Genomic DNA, 18553 nt, shown 5'->3' with positions numbered 1-18553 from the left:
CTGTGTGTGTGTGTGTGTGTGTGTGTGTGTGTGTGTGTGTGTGTGTGCGTGCGTTTGTGACTATGTGCCGCGCAAGAAGCAAGACCCTGGCCCACAATAATGTGGGTCACCGAAATGCTCTAAAAATGCCAGTGCTCTATAGGACTAGGGAGCGACAGCCGTGCTAGTCCGGGCCCATCCCCCGTTAGACTCTCTGCCATGTGTTGTGTGGACAGCGTGCATCGGCAGCGTTGTTACAGTGCATATGTGTTGGACGTGACGACGTGTGCGATGTGTCCCACGCCGAAACCCCCTGGACAAGGACATCATAAAAAACCTAAACGAGATGAGGGGTGTTACGTGGCGGTGGGGCTTTGGCGGGCTTCGGCTTGGCTTCGACTCATGTGCGTAACACTATGAAGGTCGGCAGCCAACCAGGGGGCGGGTGTTGTCTCTTTGGGTCGCATGGCCCCTCGCGGCGTGGGTATGGCGTGCGCGTGCCCCTGCTTGTCGGGCTGTCCCTTACTTGTAATCCGCATCCATAAGTTCCATAGGCTCTGGCCGGCGCTGCTCGATTCGGTGAGCTTTGAAAGGGCACCACACGGGCGCCTCCAGGCCTGGGCCAGGGGGGCGGCGACACGGCGCGTGCCTCATTTTAAACCGCACACCGCACTTCCAGCCAGCCAGCAACTTGTTGGTACAGTAGCTCCGGTATTCGACCAGCGCAAACTGTTTGCCATCTGCTGGGGTCTGGGCATTAGCTGCATCCTACGGGACTTCGCCAACCTGCCTTAACACTATCTCATCGCACACCAACTACATGTACAACAACACCATCTTTGCGCAGGATGCAAGGAAACGGGATTTCATTCGACGCGTCTGGAGATTGCGAATTACCGCGCATAGTCGAGTTCTTGGCAGAAGGATGGTGCCGAAGCCCGGCGCCCGACAAGCGCACCCCATGGGACCCCTCAGAGCTGTCGCTCTTACGGCGCGAGAGGGCGCTCAGCCAGCTGGGCACTTGCGCGCTCGTCTTAGGACGGGGCTCCGGAGCCAAAAAAGCAGCTATCAATACCGGTACACGCCACGCCATGCGTGCCTCCGTCCTTGTACCAGACTGCACGCTCTGGTGTTGCATCCACGCACGCGCCATAAGGAATGGGTGCGGTGCCCCTTCTTGTAATGTCCCATTCATGAAGAACAAGGGGACATATGAAACGACTACGCTTAACAAGTGCCAAACAACATCATGTCAAAGCTATTATGTGTACTGTACGGCTGGCACATACCGCACAGTACGAACATCAGAAACGTGCCCCAAATTCCTCCCCCACTGACGTCACCAACAACCTACACAACCCACCTTTGCCTCCGCAAACAGAGCGCCAACTCATCGCTCGCTGGATTGCGCTCGGCCTTGATGAGCCCACGCCCGAAAGGTGGCCGCCCTGTCTGGGCCGCCCACCAAGCAGATGCCGCCCGCAATCAGCCCATCGTGCCCATCTACACCATCTTGTGCTGCCCCAGGAACCGGTTGCACTTGGGACACGAGTGCGTGCAATCCTGCAGGCGGGCCGCGGGCATGGCCATGTTATACGTTCGAAGCCAAGACGGGCAAGGCGAGCAGCTAGGTCCCGCTGCGTGTCAGCCTAATGGGTGCGCAGCATGACCTCCGGTCGAAACTGTCAGCGACAACGTACCTTGCAGCTGTCAACGCAGAATGGGATAAGGCAGCATCCGAAACCGCAGCCCACCAAGCAGATGCCGCCCGCAATTAGCCACGTGCCCAGACCTGAGCGGGCAGCAGGCAAGGTGTTAAACCGCACAGTGCAGGCGGTTTCAAGACGGCAGCTGAGCGTGCACAGGTAATGCACAACCGCCTGCATCCCCTAGGCACCATTTACAACAGTGCACAGCCATTAAACGTGGAGCGCGCCGCGCACTCGGCTTGCCCCTCCCGCTCGCACCTGGCGCCCTGATTGCCACCGACTGGACCTTCTCCCGACAGCCCGGGCACGTGACCTCAATGGGGTAGGGCGGCCAGTATGATGGCAGCGACACGGGGCCCGCAGGTGCCGTCACGGCGACCTGAAGGGCGCGCGTACACATCAGCCTTCACAAACACGGAACTGCAGTCCTGCTTCCCCTTCTAGAACTCTAACGCCAACCCCGACCGGCCCTGGCGCACGGCCTCAGGTACATGGACTTGCCATCATCATGGTGCCAGGCGGGTAGGGCACATGTGCTGCCATGACAGGTTGGCCCGGCGCGGGATACAGATACCCAGACGGGCCGTAGGGCGGGCCAGGGGGAGCATACGGTCCTTGTGCAGGCGCGTAGCTGCCAGGAGGAGCCTACGGCGGGGGAAAGAGAGCCCGTTGCAGCCCGTGGTGATATTAAAGCGAACAAAAAAACCCAAGCCGAGTGCCGTCTGCCCTGCCGTGCCCCTGTGCCGGGGCCCACCGGCTACGGCACCCGCACCCACTGGCAGACCCCGGCTACCCTTGGCAGAAACCATCCCTACAGCACAATCGCTCGCACGACGCCAACATGAGAGGAACCGCGCTAGCTGCTGAAGGCCCTTGTCAACCAACTTTCCCAACGCCCGATACGAAGTCGACGCTGCACTCACAGGTGGTGGATACCCTGGGTATCCTTGAGGGTATGCGCCAGGTGGATAGGCTCCGTAGCTCGGCTGCGACGGGCCTGGCAACGTCTGCGCGTAACTATGCATTGCTGCAGCGGCAGCTGGCGGTGCGTCGCCTTGGCCCATTTGTGTTGACAGGTCTCTGGAGTTTTAAGGTTGGGCTCCTCAGGTCGAAGGCAATTATCAGCTTTGTCGATGGAGCATGCGTGTGCTAGCGGCCCAATTGCTGGCCTTTGTACTCATTCAATTGACCTACAGAGTTTGTATATCTACAAGCATCGCGGTTGTCAATGAGTTTGCGGGTCAGCTACCGTTCGGTTCATCGACGAGCATGAACCCACACGTTCACCAGGCCCCACAACCGCCACCCGACCCCCCCCCCCCCACCCAGCAACAACCTAAATGAAGTAGGCCCCCTTCCCACATCTCACTCTGCAGGTTCCTCCATCACGACAAGTAGAGCCCTCCAAATGACGAAAATGTCCGTGTTGCGCACCGGCCCTTTTAACACTTCATTCCACCCTGTTGGCAACAGTGACACCCCGTGAGCTCCCATGACCACCCGACGCCCCCTGCGACGTTGGACGCTGACCGTTGCCGCTGCTCCAAGCGATGTTGACGCATGCTTACCCACCAAGCTAAGCCACTCCAAGAGAAACACCGCAATATAAGCTCTGCCTCTCAGCCGCGTCCATCCATCACCCATCCAGGACTCCTCCCTCCTCCATGAAATCTCAGTCTGCTCCCCAGCTCCGCATGTTTCCATCAGCCCCTGCATCTCCATTACTTCTTAGCCGCGGCCGCCTGTTCCTTGCGAATGGGCTCGAGCAGCGGCTCCAGCTCGTTCTTGTCGTGCATGCCCATGAGGATGTCGCACCCGCCGATGAACTCGCCGTTGACAAAGACCTGTGGCATCGTCGGTTGATAACGTGTGTTTTGCGTGCACTGGGATGCTTTGCGTTCTGCGGCCCCGGCAAAACCCTGCTGCATCCAAGCTCCCGAAACGTGTCCACCAACCAATCCAAGCCAGGAGCTGCAAGGTATTGGAAACAGGCATGCAGTATGGCGCAGTGTCGTACTGATTGCAGAGCGGGGCAAGCGCACCCCTACGCACCTGAGGAATTGTGGGCCAGCTGGTGAACTTCTTAATACCCTCCCGCACCTCCGCGTCCGACAGCACATTGGTGGCGCCGAACTGAACACCTGCGAAGCGAAGAGCATGCGATTCAACCATCTTCCGTCGGTGCCGAAGTACGGTAGCACCGGCGTCAACAGTACATGCCACTGCAGCGCAACAAGCCAATGGAGCGTCTGACAATTGGTGCACACGTACCATATGCGTTCAGGACGACGCAGGCCATGCGGCTGAAGCCGCATTGGGGAGAATCGGGGGTGCCCTGCAGTGGATAGGAAGCAGTAGCAGCGGCCAGCGGAACGGGCGTGGTTAGGCCGGCGCTTTCCCCCTTGCCATCCTTGCATTGGATGCGCACCCCTCTACAATCCCCTGGCTTTACTCGGCAGAGTGGGGGAAATTGGGCCGCTAGGACGTGCCTTCATAAAGACGTGGACCTTGTCCTTGGCGATGGAAGCCTTAATTTGGTCGTCCACGCTCGCGGACGTGGCGGGGGCCGCATGCTTGGGCTTAAAGTCATCATGCGAGTCGGCATCGGTCGCAAGGCATCGTTGTAGCACCGCCGACGGGGAGAACGCAGCTGCAGTGCAACGCGTGGGTCATTCCCCAAATCGTTCTTTTCATTTAACCAGCATAATGGAGCTAATATGACATTGATATTAGTACCTGCTTGCCGTGCTTTCGAAAGCGAGCCGATAGCAACGCGAGCCAGCATTTTCTCACAATTCCAGCGAAGAGGAAGGCTTTGCTGCTTTAATACCGTTGCTAATGTTGCTAGCTTGGTTTGTAGGACTGTAGTCGGTAAGAACTTGGAAAGCTTTGAGGGGCTGTCAAGAATGCCCATCCTCATCATGCAAGTTTGGCAGTGATTTTCCAGGTTCCCGTGTCTGAACGGACTCCGTATCTAATACCTTCAAGCACATAAGCTGTTACCCGACGATATGCTGTGATAACAGGACCAGGGCTGGCGAACGCCTTTGACCCGGCAGAGTGTTGCACAGAATCGCGCTGTGACTTTGCTGCACATCTTTCTTGTTCCATCTAAAGCTCTTTCCAACAGATACCGGGTAATATGGCAGAACGACTGCGCAGCGCAATGTCGACACCCGCCGAGGTGGGCCGCAGTTTCTGCTTCTGTTTTATTAGCGAATGTGCCTGAGCCTGCACATACGCTGGGCTTGTGGAAGCCTCTGGGGGATATGCGGTACGGAGCGGCTGGCACCGCGCGGCGCGGCGCGCCTAGGCGGGAACGAGAACCAGGCGCTCAGCCAGGCGCTGTCAGCGGGTAACCGGACGGTGCATGTTCGCCAATCCGTGCCAGGTGCAAGCGGCGCCCCTGGATACCCGTGCGTACGAGCACTGGCGTGCTGCCGACACGCTTCGAGCGCCTTACAAGTATGAGCTAGGAGCAGGGCAGGGGCAGCTCAGGGAACAGGGACAGCAACAGGGGCAGCTCAGGGAACAGACACAGCAACAGGGAAGGCAAGAAGGGCCGGGCACCACTCGTACTGGCCAGCACGCGGGTGCTGCGTGCGCCGGGCATCGACCGCGTTGAATTGTCATGCCCATTGCTGTCTGCTGCATGACAGTGTGCCAACCGCGCTGCTGGAGCACATTCGCCCGGATGCCGTGGACGCCATCCACGAATGCCCGCTACTGTGCTTTGTGAACGCGCGCTCGGGTGGGCGGAAGGGCATGGAGCTAGCGCTGGCGCTGAGCCGAGCTATCGGCCGTGTGCAGGTGAGGACTGGGGAAACGCGCGTTGGCACAGCAGTTTCAGCCTGATTGTCTTCTGGTAGATGCGCGTGCGTGTGCTTGTGGCAACGGGTGGACGGCGAGTTGGACGGACCACTCATGGATAACGCGGTGGCAAGGGCGCACACCGGTTCAGGGCCACGCTGATTGTCGGCCTGCTCTAGAAAGGCTGCGGAGTAAAGGAGCACCTCCCACCTGCCTCGAATTTTGGTTCCGCGCCCCGCCGTGTAAGCGCGCGCCCCTACACAATGTTAAGTGCCCTGCGGTCCTTTTCCCAAACTGTTACTGCCCGCCACCGCTATCTCGCTGCGCCACAGGTGTTTGACATCGCTGAGAAGGACCAGCGGCCGGACCGGGTGTTGGGCCGTCTGTATGAGGTGCTCAGGACGCGGGTGAGGCTGGGGGCAGCGCCGTGGTCCTGGGTTGCTGTTGGATCACTGGGCGGTGGTAGCGGGCGCTCCTATGATGCTGGCTCAGCATGGCGTATCAGCTGAGAGAGGGCACGGCAGCTGGGCGGAGTGGGGCAAGGTAGGCCTTGCGGCGGCTGAGGTGGGGTTCAAGTCATGCGCAGGTAAGCTGGTGCACAGGCACCGAAAACCTACGTGCATGGCTGCTGTGACCGAAGGGACGCTGCGTAGGATGCATTGCCGCCCCTGACACACAGCCCTTGCGTGGGAACCCGCAGGAAGCTGCGGGCGATTCACAGGCGACTCTGGTGAGGCAGCGGCTGCGGTTGCTGGTGTGCGGCGGCGATGGCACCATTGCTTGGGTGATGGGCGTCATCAAGAAGCTCCGGTTGCAGCCGGAGCCACCCGTCGCCATGATCCCGCTCGGCACGGGTGAGTAATTAAGGTGGCGTCTGAACCGCACGGATGAGGAAAGGGCGGGTGGCGATGTTACAGTCATGTTTGGTCAGGCACCGTTCATGTGCCGACTTTTTGTCGTGCACTTATAACATCGCGCACGGTCAAGCATGTGTTGACGGCCGCCTTTCCTCTCCTCTCCAGGCAACGACCTGTCGCGCACCTTCATGTGGGGTCCCGCCTATGACCCCACGTGTATGAAGGGGCACAAGAAAACGTACAAGACCCTCAACTCGGTGAGTTTCTGTGGCGCCCCGTCGCCGGCTGGTATTACCGCATCCGCCACCGCCACGGCTGGACAAGTGGACATGCCCCGAATTGATTGGTCTGCGCAACCCAAGGGCGTCTTACTGCGGGGGGCATGAATCTTCATGCATGTTGCGCAATACCGCACATTGTTTCGCGCCACCCTGGCGCCACGTTCTGGTCTCCTCTGTCGCTTTCGCCCCCAGGTTGCTGTGGCGCGCGAGGACAAGCTGGACTGCTGGAACATCACTGTCACCACGCCCCACAAACACATGTTCGGCAACAGCATGCCGCACTCGCTCTCCCCGCCCCTGCCCCCGGCGCTGCCGCCCGCCGCCGCCGCGGCCGCGTCAGGCCTCATGACGCCGCCGCCGCGGCCCTCCGGCACCGCCGCGGCCGGCTCCGTTGCCAGCGCCGCCACCGGCACGCTCGGCCGCGGCCAGAGCTCGGGCCTACACCCCGCGGTGCAGGCCGCTCGCGACTCGCTCGTGGTTGCCGCCGGCGACCGCTCCGTCGCCGCCAGCGTCGCTGCCACCATGGGCAGCGCCACGCCGCTGCAGAACATCGCGACCAGCAGCGTGGGCAGCGCCGCAACCACCTTCACCACCGCCACCAACATGTCGCTGCACACGGGCGCGGCGCAGGCGGGCACCTCGCTGCCGCCCACCATCGTGTCGGGCGGGATGAGCACCAGCGCCGAGGACGAGGCGGGCATCGGCGTCATGGGGGTGAGTCAGCGCTGGGATTCGCTGTTGCTTGGGTTGGAGGGCGAGTCGTGCTCCATGTACGTGCATATGCGATGTGCGGTATGCGGGCGCGGGTGAGGTGCTGCGTGGGTAGCGGGCTGTAGGAAGGTAGCAGCTCTCGTCACACCTGCAGAGTGCGGCGCCAGCACGCGTGTTTGGTCCCGCCAGGTTGCTGGCTTGCTGCCTCCTCCACACCCGCGCCACACCCGCTCCCGCCACCCGCTTGCCTTCCTTGCCATGCCTCCCTCCCAGGGCATGTTCTGGAATTACTTCAGTGTGGGGCTGGACGCCAAGGCCGCCTGGAGCTTCCACTCGCTGCGGGAGGAGAAGCCGGCGCTGGCCAGCTCGCGCGCCGCCAACCAGTTCTGGTACAGCGCCTTCAGCTGCACGTCAGGTGGGGGCGCATGTGTGGACAAGAAGGGTAGCCAAGGTCGACAAGAAAGGTGGCTCTCCCCTAAGGGAGAAGTGGGTTTCGCCCACGCCACGTTGGTGCATGTCTGAGGCCGAAGGTTTGGAACCACCTCATCTCCCGGACATAGCTTCGGTCGGTTGGTAGTGCGCCGCCCGCCAGTGTCCAGCCGCGTTCCGCTGTTAAGGTCGAAAGGACGATACGCATGGCGGCAACGCGTTCACGAATGAGTTGACGGCGTGGTCAGATGGGAAGCGATGGTAAAGGCACGATAGCCCTTGGGCGACAATCAACCTGGCCTTCCGTGCCGGCCGGCCTTGCACGGTGCCCTTGCAGCTCTCTTGTACTTGTCCCTTATTCCTCACCAGCTGTTGCTGCCTCCCCTTTCCCAACTCCCCTTTTGTAACTATGCAACTTTTTCACCCCGTGCTTGCAGGCTGGTTCTGCTGCGCGCAGCCCCTGCGTGTCAAGGTGAACTTGGAGGTGCTGGCGCCAGGCCCGCGCGGCGAGGCGGCGGGCTGGCAGCCGGTCAAGATTCCCAAGGGCGTGCGCGCCCTGGTGGTGCTTAACTTGCAGGTGAGGGGCAGAGGGGTAACTTGTTCCACTGCCAAACAAACCGGGACTCATAGGATAGATTGTGGCGCGAAGCAGCGGGGAGGCGGTTGCTAGAGGTTGGACATTCACGGATGAAGTTGGGGTGAGCAAATAGGATGTAAGGGGTGCGTGAGTTGATGCTGGCGTGTTTCGCCATTGCATATACTGTCAGGCTAAGCACGGAGCTGGGTGAACTACTGCAGTGAATCGGATGTTTAGTACCGCGCACTCGTCCTTTCGCGACATGCATGCCCGCTCATAACCACGCTACGCATGCACGGTCGCACGCTTGCAGAGCTACGCGGGCGGCCGCAACCTGTGGGGCCCTAACACCAGCGAGGCAGACGAGAAGAAGCACGGGTTCAAGAAGCCATCTTACAACGACGGGCTATTGGAGGTGAGGTTTGCATAAATGAGTAGGCGAGGTGAAGCACCGGGGGTGCAGGCGGGGAACATGACTGCAAGGTCGCTGGGACGCTGCGGCAATCAGCTTGGGTCAATGCCGGGCACATGTGCACTTACTCAAGCCTACTTTCAATTGATGCTGCATATTGAACACGATTGTGGTGTCACGTAGGTGGTGGGGCTACTGAGCGGCTGGCACGCAGGCCTGGTGATGGCCAGCAAGGGCGGCCTGCTGCACGCCAAGCGCATCTGCCAGGCGGCCGGTGTGCGCGTGGCGCTGTCGGTGAGTGGCGGTTGCGGCGGCTCAGGGCGATGGGACGTTAAAGTGCTGCCGCATGTGCGCTGCTGCTGTACCACAAAACTCTGCATACTACAGCGTGCGGTGCACACGGACCTCACAATCAGTTGCCCGGTGCTGGCCATGCCGCCGCACCTCACGGTTGTTATGCACTCACCTTGCTTGGCACCAGGCGCCCTACGTGCGCGCCGATGGCGAGCCCAGCCACTGCTACATGCAGCTGGACGGCGAGCCGTGGAAGCAGGACATCCCGGTCAAGGGCGCTGACGCACCCGTGCGGGTGAGACCGACAGCCAAGGGTCGGGGAGAAGGGGCCAGGCTGCTTTGTGATCACAGGCAAGGGTTGACATGTTGTGAGCGCGCTACTACTTCACAACTCCCTCGTGATCCTTCTTAGGTGGAGATTGTGCACGCGGGCGTGAGCCGTGTGCTGCGCAACGAGCCGATGAAGCGGCAGGCGACGGGCGGCAGCAACACCGGCGGCGGTCAGGACGCCAGCAGCGGCGGGCGGGGCCTGAAGAGCTCCTCGCGCTCCAACACCGCGACCGGCCCACTGGTCAGCGCGGTGAGTGAGCCGAGCGTGCTGCCTGTGCACGCCTCCGCGCCCGCGTCCCAGTCGCAGCAGTCGATCCAGCTGGTCGGGCAGGCTGTCGCGGCAGCACAGCCGCATGGGCAGGGGCAACCGGCGTCTGGGCCGCTGCCGGGGCCGTTGCCGCCGAGCGCATTTGCGGCGCCATATAGCGGCGGCGCAGTGGTGGGCGCGGCGGGTGCGGCAGCGCCCCACGCAGTGGGGCTGCACACATCCGCAGCGCCAGGGAAAGGGCCAGAGGCAGGCGCGGCCTTGTTCCCACGCGTGGGGTCGGCGGCGGGTGGGCGGCCGTCGACAGCGGCGTCCGTCGCGGGCAGCTCCACAACGGCGGGCGGGGAGCTGTCCGTCAGTGATGTGCCAGTAGTGGTGGGCGGAGGCGCGGGCGGCACACGCACGACAGCGTCGAGCAAGCCAGGTGAGAGGGGCTTATGCGGAGCAGGGTTATTTCATCGGCTGCATTGAGGTATTGGGGTTACATCCCACCTCTTTCCAAGCCTGAGGGACTGATTACGTTGGCTGTGGGCATCAGTGGTAACCCTCGATACCGACGTGAAGCGCTTACACGTACCGTATGTGCGCACGTGTGCTTGTTCCCTTGACCGCAGGCGAGGTCATCGACACGGCCAACGGCTCGGGGTCACCACGCACCGTGTCCGTAGGCTCACACAGCGGGCCGCAGGTGACAGGCCAAGACTGAGCAGCATGTTTTGAAGGCGCGTTGATGGCCACTGGGGCCGTTTGGGTAGCAGCATAGGAAGGAGTGTGCAGCCAGCTGGCCATGGCATTGCAAAGCCAAGTCATATCGGTGTTCTATCGCCATACTTTGAGGTCTGAGAGCAGCTGCGAAGAACTTGAAGCGCTCATTCGACTGCTGTTGGGTGCGGGGCCCACTGCGAATGCGTGATGTACTGGCGCACAACGATGTGGAGCCGCGTGGCCCAGCTCATGACCTGACGTAGAAAAGGTGTGGTGCTGAGAATATGACGGGATGTGAGATGTGTGTCACGGAATGCGCATGAATTGCGGTGTGCATACCGTATGTGTGGCGTCCCTAAAGCTTGTCACATGCTGTATGGCTGCCGCTGTGTTCGTGGTCTGTAGTTTCTCACCAGGACCAGCCTGTGTAGCTTATGGGGCCAGATGTTTCGCTGTGTCTCTGACAGTATTGCACTTGGTACATTCTGGACTGAGCTTCGGCATGGATGACTAGAGTAAGTGGAGGGTAGAGTAAGTGGAGGGTACTATCACCTGAAGCGCAGACGTGGGTAGCCCGGACTAGCTGACACGGCAAGCAGGTACCGAGCTGCCGTGTTCTGACGCGGACTTGTCGGGCACAAACACTGGCTCTGTGTCAGTTTGATGGACCAGGCTTGGGGTCAGGACACGCGGTAGACAGGCAGTCAGGCAGGAAACTAGTGCGGCAGGAACAGGGGTGGGCAGACTCTGGCTTCGTGTCGGCTGCACCAGCGGAGGGCGGTTTGCTGGTTTCTTTCGTCCGCACTGACAGCCGATTGACCCCTACGCTACTGGGCAGGCTATGGTACTGGGCAGGCTATACCTAGCTGCACCAGGAAGGGCTTGTCGTCTGTTGGTGGAAGTGCCACATGCTAGTATCTGGTCTGCTCCAGTGACTATTTGACTTTCGTCAGGTCGGGACTACGTGCCCCAAGCCCGCTACAAACGCCTGTCTCCTGATGCGCTTGTCTTCAATAATTGCACCTCCTCGACCGCTCCTACATACCCTTCCCCCGAACTGAGCTGTACAGCGCAGCGAAAATATTTTTTGCTTTACACCGCCGAGGCGACACCGCCACCGGGAATGGACGTCCCCACGCGGGGTCCGAGGGAGCCGTGAGGCTCTGTACACTGGCACGAGGGGTCTTGCCGCCTCAGCCATTCAGCACGAAACAAAGAATCAAAACGGCAAACCCAAACATCACGCACCAAACAGAGAGACCACTCCAGGCACCGCTAGGTATCGTAGCGGTGCTGCCGGAGTGGCAGAGCCATATCAACAGCCACCATCCACGCGCAGGCACACGTGCATCATGCTGCAGAATCGCTCCATTCCTGCGAGGGCTGCTTTCACCCCGCACCATAAAATACCAAACCCGTTTACCCTCTCTTGGCTCTCAGCGCCAGCAGCCAAACACGCCACAAAGTACGCGCGGCTCGGCTCACTCCTACTTTGCACAACAAAACCGCACAGCTCACACACACACGCACACCTCACACACAGGCGTAGACCGCACTGTTTAGCGGACCTAGCACCGGACCTGCACTCCCGCAGTTCCAGTCCCTGCAGTTCCCTCATGCGCCTTCCCTCCGCTCTGGCTCGTTCACTCCACCGAGGAAGCTGCTCTAAGGTCTTCTCTGCATCCGCTATGGGATCCCGCCACAAAACTGTTCACAAATCGATCTCCGCTCGCTGCTGCCTATCTCACTCGCCGTCTCCTCGCGGAGCGCTCTCGGGTCCAGGAGGAAAGGCCACGCCCTCGCGCTGGGCGCCAGCCCTCCACTCCGCAGCCGCCGCTACTAGGTATATACCCTAGCCGCCTAGTCCAACCACAACCCGCCAACTAGTGCTACCATGAAGGGGAGGCCGCTTATTCGACGCCCTCAATCTTGTCCTCCACGTCCATGTACAGCTGGCGCAGGCGCTCCAGCTGCTCGGGCTTGGCGTCCCAGTAGCCGCGGCCGTTGGCCTCCAGGAAGGTGGCCACCAGCTTGCGGAAGCTGTTGGGGTTGGTGTTCATCAGGCGCTCGGCCATGGCCGCATCCTCGATGAAGGTCGAGTTGGCCTCGTCGTACACCCAGTTGTCCACCATGCCCGAGGTGGCCGACCAGCCCATGGTGTTGGTCATGCGCTTCTGGATCTCGCGCACGCCCTCGTAGCCCGAGGCAAGCATGCCCTCGTACCACTTGGGGTTGAGCAGCTTGGTGCGGGCGTCCAGGCGCACGGTCTCACCCAGAGTGCGGACCTGCGCGTTGGCGGTGGTGGTGTCGGCGATGTAGGCGTTGGGGGTGCGGCCGTCGTTGCGCAGCGACGCCACCAGCTTGGTGGGGTCGGAGTCGAAGTAGTGCGACACATCGGTCAGCGAGATCTCGGACGAGTCCAGGTTCTGGAAGGTCACGTCCACGGTCTTCATGGCCGTCTCGAACACGTCGCGCTGCATCTCGCCACCGGCGCCGGGGCTGCAAGGCGAGGGGGTAGGTGGTGGGAATGGCACACGCGGGGTCAGTAAACGCTGGTACCGAACAGGCAGTAGCAAGCAGGCGGACGCCGATCCAACCATAGCATGACCCAGCCACCCATGCGAACGGCTACACGTGTTGCATTAAGGCTCACCGGTCCGAGTTGAAGGCGTACGACTTGCGCTTCAGGTACATCTCCTGCAGCTGCGACTCGTCGCTCCAGCTGCTGTTCTCCACCGCCAGGTTGACGTTGGACGAGTAGGAGCCCGAGCTGTTGGAGAACACACGGGTGGCCGCGTCGCGCAGGCTCTGCAGGCCCAGCTCCGCCGCCTGCTGCTTGGCGTGCTTGCGCACGAAGTTCATCTCATCGGGCTCGTCCTGCTCGGCCGCCAGCTTGATGGCGCGGTCCAGCAGCAGCATCTGGTTCACGAACAGGTCGCGGAACACACCCGAGCAGTTGACAACCACGTCCACGCGGGGGCGGCCCAGCTCCTCCAGAGGGATCACCTCCAGCTTGTTCACGCGGCCCAGGGCGTCGGCCACGGGCTTGACACCGACCATCATCATGACCTGGGCCAGCGACTCGCCGTAGGTCTTGATGTTGTCAGTGCCCCACAGCACCAGCGCGATGGTCTCGGGGTACTTGCCGCCGTTGTTGTCGCGCTCGCGGTCCAGCAGGCGGTCCACCACCAGGCGGGCGCTCTTCAGCGCGGCCTGAGTGGGAATCGACTGAGGGTCCAGGGCGTGGATGTTCTTGCCGGTGGGCAGCACGTTGGGGTTGCGGATGGGGTCACCGCCGGGGCCGGGCTCGACGTACTGGCCGTTCAGCGCCTCTACCAGGGCGCCCAGCTCGTTGTCCTTGACCACCTGTATTCAAATGATGGCGCAGGAGGTAAGACGAGTGATCAATGAAGGCAAAGAGCTGGAGCCCAGACTAAAGTTGCGAAAAACCAACACATCCACGCACACAGTGTAAATCAACACCGCAGGAAGGTGGCACCAAGCTGTTGGCCACGCAGCGGCACCGGTCGCACCTGGGTCAGGCAGAACTCCAGGTAGTTGAACAGGGTGATCAGCTCCTCGCGGTTGGCGCTGGCGAACTCGCCGTTCTGCAGGCCGCGCACCCAGGGGTCCACGTAGAAGCCGGTGAACTTGAGCAGGTTGGTGATCCAGTTGGTGCCGATGCGGCCGTTCAGGCCGGTGCGGTCCTTCACGAACTCGCGCACGCAGGTGCGGGAGGCCTCGGTGATGCGCTGCAGCTGGTCAACGTCAGCCAGGACGCCCTTGTTGTTGCCGCTGTAAATCGACTCGATGTCGCGACCAATGGCGCGGGCCAGGATGCCGGGCATGCCCTTGATGGGGGGGTTGTTGTCCGGGCGGTCCAGCTCAGCGATGTTGACCAGGGTGGCCACGGCCTCCTCGGCGGTGGGCGGGCAGCCCACCACGTGCAGGCCGCAGGGCAGCAGGCGGGACTCAATCTCCATCAGCTTGCGGTACACCTGGCCCACAACGCTGTCGCGCATGTCCATGGTCAGGTCCTTGGCGTCAGCGTCGGGCAGGGTCACGTCGCGGTCCAGGTTGCACAGCTTGGCGGTCTCAATGATGGTGGCGCAGATCTGCTCGGCGCGGCCAGACTCACGCATGCCCTGGTACGAGCTGATCAGCTCCTTCAGCTCCTTCAGGCCCTTGTACAGGCCGGCGTTCTCGGCAGGCGGCGTCAGGTACGAAATGGTGTTGGCGTACGAGCGGCGCTTGGCGATGGTGGCCTCAGACGGGTTGTTGGCGGCGTAGTAGTAGAGGTTGGGGATGGTGCCGATCAGCGAGTCGGGGTAGCACACACCCGACATGCCGACCTGCTTGCCGGGCATGAACTCCAGCGAGCCGTGGGTGCCGAAGTGCAGCACGGCGTCGGCCTTGAAGATCTTCTCCAGGAAGGTGTAGTAGGCGGCGAAGCCGTGGTGGGGGCTGGCCGACTTCGAGAACAGCAGGCGCATCGGGTCGCCCTCGTAGCCGAAGGTGGGCTGCACGCCGATGAAGACGTTGCCGTACTGGCGGCCGTACACCAGCAGCTCCTGGCCGTTGGTGTTCAGGGTGCCGGGGGGCTTGCCCCAGTTCTCCTCCAGCGCCTCGGCGTAAGGGCACAGCTTCTGGTACTCGTCCACCTTCATCTTGTAGGCGATGTGCAGGTCGGTCGAGTTGAACTTGGCCTCCTTCTGGGTCAGCACCGACTGGATCAGATCCTCCTCCGAGGGCGGCAGGGCGCCCACGTCGTAGCCCTCGCGCTGCAGGTTCTTCAGCACGCGGTAGATGGAGCCGAACACGTTCAGGTAGGCGGCAGTGCCGACGTTGCCCTTGTCAGGGGGGAAGCTGAACACGGTGACGGCCAGCTTCTTCTCGGCGTTGCGCTTCTTGCGCAGGTTGGCCCAGTTCACGGCGCGAGCGCACAGCGAAGCGATGCGGTCGGGCAGCGAGTGCGACTTGCCGGTGTTCGAGTCACGGCCAGCGAACACGATGGGCTCCATGGCACCATCCAGCTCGGGCAGGGCAACCTGAGGGACAGAGGGGCAGTTGAAGCACACTGCTCTTCAGTCACTGAACGCTTGCCGCACGAGCTTTTGCCCGAAATCCCGAACCACCGCCCTCATCTCGGTTCGTGCAATCCTCTCCCCTCTCCCCTCCTCCCGTAATTCTACATCGATGCTCCGGCGACCCGAGCCCCTACATGTCCCAGCTGAGCTCACCTGCAGAGCCACCTGGACGGGGTGCACGCCCAGCTCGCTGTCCAGCCACTCCTCAGTGGTCTGGAACACCAGCGGCAGCGACACCAGGTAGGGCACGTTCAGGTTCTTCAGCGCCTCAATGGCCTTCGGCGCGTCCTGGCGCGCGGGGCCGCCCACCAGCGCGAAGCCGGTCAGCGACACAACGGTGTCCACGAACGTGCGGCCAGAGCCCAGGGGGTCGTAGAAGAACTTCTTGACGGGGGCGGAGAAGTCCAGGCCACCTGCGCCACACCACAACACCACAAAGGTCAGCTGCGCCCATCCACGTGACAGGCGAACTGACAGATCCCTGCCTAACTCCGCCTTCACGATTCAGGTGCTGCCCTGCATTGTGTTACCCCTCCTTTCCTGATTTCACTCCCCATTGGCCATGCATTCGGTTACCCATCACCATCTGCAACCCCTACCGAGGGCAGCGCCGCCCCGCCTCACCGGCAAAGACGGGGATGACCTTAGCACCGCGGCTCTCCAGCTCAGCGACCACGCCGCTGTAGTGGCCCTCATCGCCAGTCACCAGGTGCGAGCGCTGCAGCACCAGGCCAATGACGGGGGCGTCCTTGGCGAAGACCATGTCCTTGCGGGTGTCGTACCTGAAATCAGACAGGTAAGGGGACATCTAGTCAGTTGCACGCGTTGACTACAAAACCCTTCAGGTGGGCTGTGATAGGTGCGCCGGTTGCAAAAATATGAGCTTTCGGATGTTATGTGGCCTATCTCTTCCCTATTTTCTAGTTCACTACACCCCAAAAACTGCAGCGCAACATATTGCCGCCCAGACGTGTCCGTCTAATTCCATTCCCCACTGCCACCAATCCGTTCATGCACTCTGCCCTGATGCTGCTCACCAGTTCAGGTACTCCTTCAGGTCCTCGTACATGCCCGAGGCCAGAGGGTGCCAGATACCCACATCGGGGTAGGCGGTGGGCTCAGCCACGCTGAAGTCCACGCCCTTCAGAGCGGGCACGTAGTTGCTGACGGTGTTCAGCAGCAGGTTCTCCAGGTTGTCCGAGTTACCGCCCAGCCAGTACTGCAGGCTGTTCACGAAGTTCTTGGCGTCCTGCGCCTTGTCCGAGGGCAGATACTTCAGCACCTTAGGCAGGGTGCGCACCAGCTTCAGCAAGCCCTCCTCGAAGTTGTCGTTGTTCTGTAGGTAGTTCGGCACAAGGGACCGTAAATGAAGGTGAGACATGAGTGTGCAATGACCGTGTGAGTGCCAAGTCCGCGCCCAGCCTAACCGCAACCAAAAATGTATGCCTCCCTTCCCAAAGCGCGTGCCCACACCTTGCGAGCAGACTTGATGAACTCCGAGAACACCGACTTCGACTGGCCCAGCTGAGCCATCGAAAACGTGCCCAGCTTGTTCAGCTTCATGACCGCCGGCATGGACGGGAAGATCAGGCACGCGTCCAGCTTCTCGCGCAGGGGGCTCACCGCCTCCACAATCTGCAAAGCGAGACAGTGCGGAAGGGGGAACAGCGTCAAACGTGCAGGGCGACAGGGACACTGGATGCAGCAGGGAACCGAGCTGACCTGCCTCAGATCCAGCCCATCAAAGGTGGTGACGTAGCAGGCAATTGAGTGCACTACGTCACCCTCACATCATGACAGCGACCGCCAAGCGCAACAGGGCACTTGGGCGCAATCCACACCCTCCAGACCCCAACCCTAGCGCACCTTCTCGGCAAGCTCCTCAATGAAGATGAGCGAGCCGATGAAGATGTTGGCAGAGGCCACATCCTCCTTGAGCATATCGAGGTTCTTCTGGTCACGCAGCTCCTCCAGCAGGTAGCCCACCACCTCGAAGCACACCTGCACGCGGGTAGCCCGGCACGGTCAGTTCGGCACGATGCCGCTGTTGCAGCGCCCCAGACGCCCGCAACACCATGCCACACTGATAATGCAACTCCTTACCCACCTTGGAGTTCTTGGCGTTGATGTTCTTCACCGCAGCGCTGATGGCCGACTGGTACTGGGCCTCCAGCACCACGTACACAACCTTCACCTTAACGCGACCCTTCACATCGTCAGGGACGACACGGCGCATCTCCGGGCTGGTGCTGGTGAACATGCCAGCGCCTGCGAAAGAGCAAGTTGCATGCCTCTCAACGTGCTGTCGAAAACTAAGATTTTTACCCGAAGAGATGCTTTGTCTCAACCCTTATCCCATTAAATACACGCGCTGGCCATCGAGCGAGCGCCTGACCCAAGAACAACAAATCCAACTGCATCGCCAGCGCTTGCTCGGTCCGCGCTGCTCACCCTCGTCGCGCAGATCCAGCGACACCTGCTGCTTAGCAGGGCCCTTGTTGCCACCGGTGAAGGTGGTCATGGGCGGCCGGGGTCCAGTCGCCACATTGCACGCGACCTGCGCGGACCCGTCGCACAGAGATCAGCCATGATCCCAAACATATGTAGCTGCATGTTCATTGAGCATTCTGCCGTGCCTACCTGGCGGGTGCTAGCCACGCGGGGCGAGGGCGCAACCTGCATCAGAGTGATTGAAGCGCGAGGCCGTCAGTCCCAGATCAGGCCGCTAGGTTTTGATCCTTCTAATTACACCTACCGGCTTGGGCGTCGCGCCCGCAGCCGGGTGGGCCGTGCGCCGGCCAAGAAGCGAGGAAGTCTGCATTTCTCTGTTGCCCCTCCCTAGTTCCCTCTAGACTAGTGGGACACGACTGGTCAAGGAATAAAGAAAGGAGCGTGAAACGCTACCCCACCGTAAGGCCAACTGCAGTGGCAGAGGGCCGCTAGATCTTTCCGGCAAGCGCGATGGGGCGGACTGTACGGAGCCCGAAGCTTGCTCGCGATTCTCTGGCCGGTCTTTGGCCGCGTCGACATCCCGCAAACTCCTTGCAACGCGGTCTCTGACGGCATTCGAAAGTTACAATATATTGGCCGTTCTTATGCGCTTTCAG

General features: G+C 61.3%; 4 protein-coding genes across 4 annotated transcripts; 1 reads left to right on the top strand and 3 right to left on the bottom strand.

The window, feature by feature from the left end:
- Window positions 1-560: 560 nt before the first annotated feature.
- CHLRE_07g325650v5 (uncharacterized protein) lies at window positions 561-2890 on the bottom strand. The gene is made up of 5 exons (XM_001700845.2): window positions 2612-2890; window positions 2190-2333; window positions 1947-2067; window positions 1680-1771; window positions 561-1542 (listed from the first exon to the last, which is right to left on the bottom strand). The coding sequence occupies exons 1-5, from the start codon at window positions 2750-2752 to the stop codon at window positions 1483-1485; spliced, it is 558 nt and encodes a 185-aa protein (XP_001700897.1). The 5' UTR covers window positions 2753-2890; the 3' UTR covers window positions 561-1482.
- A 48-nt stretch (window positions 2891-2938) lies between these two features.
- Window positions 2939-4560, bottom strand: CHLRE_07g325600v5 (uncharacterized protein). Its single transcript, XM_043064039.1, has 5 exons — window positions 4425-4560; window positions 4178-4338; window positions 3960-4023; window positions 3741-3829; window positions 2939-3532 (listed from the first exon to the last, which is right to left on the bottom strand). The coding sequence occupies exons 1-5, from the start codon at window positions 4471-4473 to the stop codon at window positions 3410-3412; spliced, it is 486 nt and encodes a 161-aa protein (XP_042922607.1). The 5' UTR covers window positions 4474-4560; the 3' UTR covers window positions 2939-3409.
- A 108-nt stretch (window positions 4561-4668) lies between these two features.
- Window positions 4669-11386, top strand: CHLRE_07g325550v5 (uncharacterized protein). Its single transcript, XM_043064038.1, has 14 exons — window positions 4669-4872; window positions 5080-5153; window positions 5348-5498; window positions 5831-5905; window positions 6199-6352; window positions 6521-6612; window positions 6829-7350; window positions 7621-7762; window positions 8214-8353; window positions 8667-8768; window positions 8949-9059; window positions 9247-9354; window positions 9472-10078; window positions 10269-11386. Exons 1-14 carry the CDS (start codon window positions 4831-4833, stop codon window positions 10358-10360), a joined length of 2412 nt encoding a protein of 803 aa, XP_042922606.1. The 5' UTR covers window positions 4669-4830; the 3' UTR covers window positions 10361-11386.
- A 53-nt stretch (window positions 11387-11439) lies between these two features.
- Window positions 11440-18510, bottom strand: CHLRE_07g325500v5 (uncharacterized protein). The gene is made up of 12 exons (XM_001700843.2): window positions 18202-18510; window positions 18087-18122; window positions 17898-18003; window positions 17554-17714; window positions 17313-17447; window positions 16920-17081; window positions 16484-16782; window positions 16071-16228; window positions 15600-15859; window positions 13893-15407; window positions 13013-13725; window positions 11440-12858 (listed from the first exon to the last, which is right to left on the bottom strand). Exons 1-12 carry the CDS (start codon window positions 18265-18267, stop codon window positions 12270-12272), a joined length of 4200 nt encoding a protein of 1399 aa, XP_001700895.1. The 5' UTR covers window positions 18268-18510; the 3' UTR covers window positions 11440-12269.
- Between the last annotated feature and the right edge of the window lie 43 nt (window positions 18511-18553).

The sequence above is a fragment of the Chlamydomonas reinhardtii genome, chromosome 7 (assembly GCF_000002595.2).
Source record: "Chlamydomonas reinhardtii strain CC-503 cw92 mt+ chromosome 7, whole genome shotgun sequence".
NCBI classification, from domain to species: Eukaryota; Viridiplantae; Chlorophyta; class Chlorophyceae; order Chlamydomonadales; family Chlamydomonadaceae; genus Chlamydomonas; species Chlamydomonas reinhardtii.
Note: the sequence above shows the minus strand (reverse complement) of the source record. Positions and strands in the feature narration are given on the sequence as shown.

What these genes read in the sequence shown, in the direction of transcription:
- CHLRE_07g325650v5 (XM_001700845.2), bottom strand. Translation starts at nt 2,752, where the DNA reads ATGGGCCAAGGCGACGCACCGCCAGCTGCCGCTGCAGCAATGCATAGT. An exon ending in CGCCTGGCACCATGATGATG is followed by an intron (nt 2,068 to 2,189) that starts GCAAGTCCATGT and finishes CGCGCCCTTCAG; the next exon opens with GTCGCCGTGACGGCACCTGC. An exon ending in TCTGCGTTGACAGCTGCAAG is followed by an intron (nt 1,543 to 1,679) that starts GTACGTTGTCGC and finishes GCCCGCCTGCAG; the next exon opens with GATTGCACGCACTCGTGTCC.
- CHLRE_07g325600v5 (XM_043064039.1), bottom strand. Translation starts at nt 4,473, where the DNA reads ATGCTGGCTCGCGTTGCTATCGGCTCGCTTTCGAAAGCACGGCAAGCA. An exon ending in CGTCGTCCTGAACGCATATG is followed by an intron (nt 3,830 to 3,959) that starts GTACGTGTGCAC and finishes TTCGCTTCGCAG; the next exon opens with GTGTTCAGTTCGGCGCCACC. An exon ending in GCTGGCCCACAATTCCTCAG is followed by an intron (nt 3,533 to 3,740) that starts GTGCGTAGGGGT and finishes ACGATGCCACAG; the next exon opens with GTCTTTGTCAACGGCGAGTT.
- CHLRE_07g325550v5 (XM_043064038.1), top strand. Translation starts at nt 4,831, where the DNA reads ATGGCAGAACGACTGCGCAGCGCAATGTCGACACCCGCCGAG. An exon ending in ACGCTTCGAGCGCCTTACAA is followed by an intron (nt 5,154 to 5,347) that starts GTATGAGCTAGG and finishes GCTGCATGACAG; the next exon opens with TGTGCCAACCGCGCTGCTGG. An exon ending in TGGTGGTGCTTAACTTGCAG is followed by an intron (nt 8,354 to 8,666) that starts GTGAGGGGCAGA and finishes GCACGCTTGCAG; the next exon opens with AGCTACGCGGGCGGCCGCAA.
- CHLRE_07g325500v5 (XM_001700843.2), bottom strand. Translation starts at nt 18,267, where the DNA reads ATGCAGACTTCCTCGCTTCTTGGCCGGCGCACGGCCCACCCGGCTGCG. An exon ending in TCATCAAGTCTGCTCGCAAG is followed by an intron (nt 16,783 to 16,919) that starts GTGTGGGCACGC and finishes AACTACCTACAG; the next exon opens with AACAACGACAACTTCGAGGA. An exon ending in TACGCCTTCAACTCGGACCG is followed by an intron (nt 12,859 to 13,012) that starts GTGAGCCTTAAT and finishes CTCGCCTTGCAG; the next exon opens with CCCCGGCGCCGGTGGCGAGA.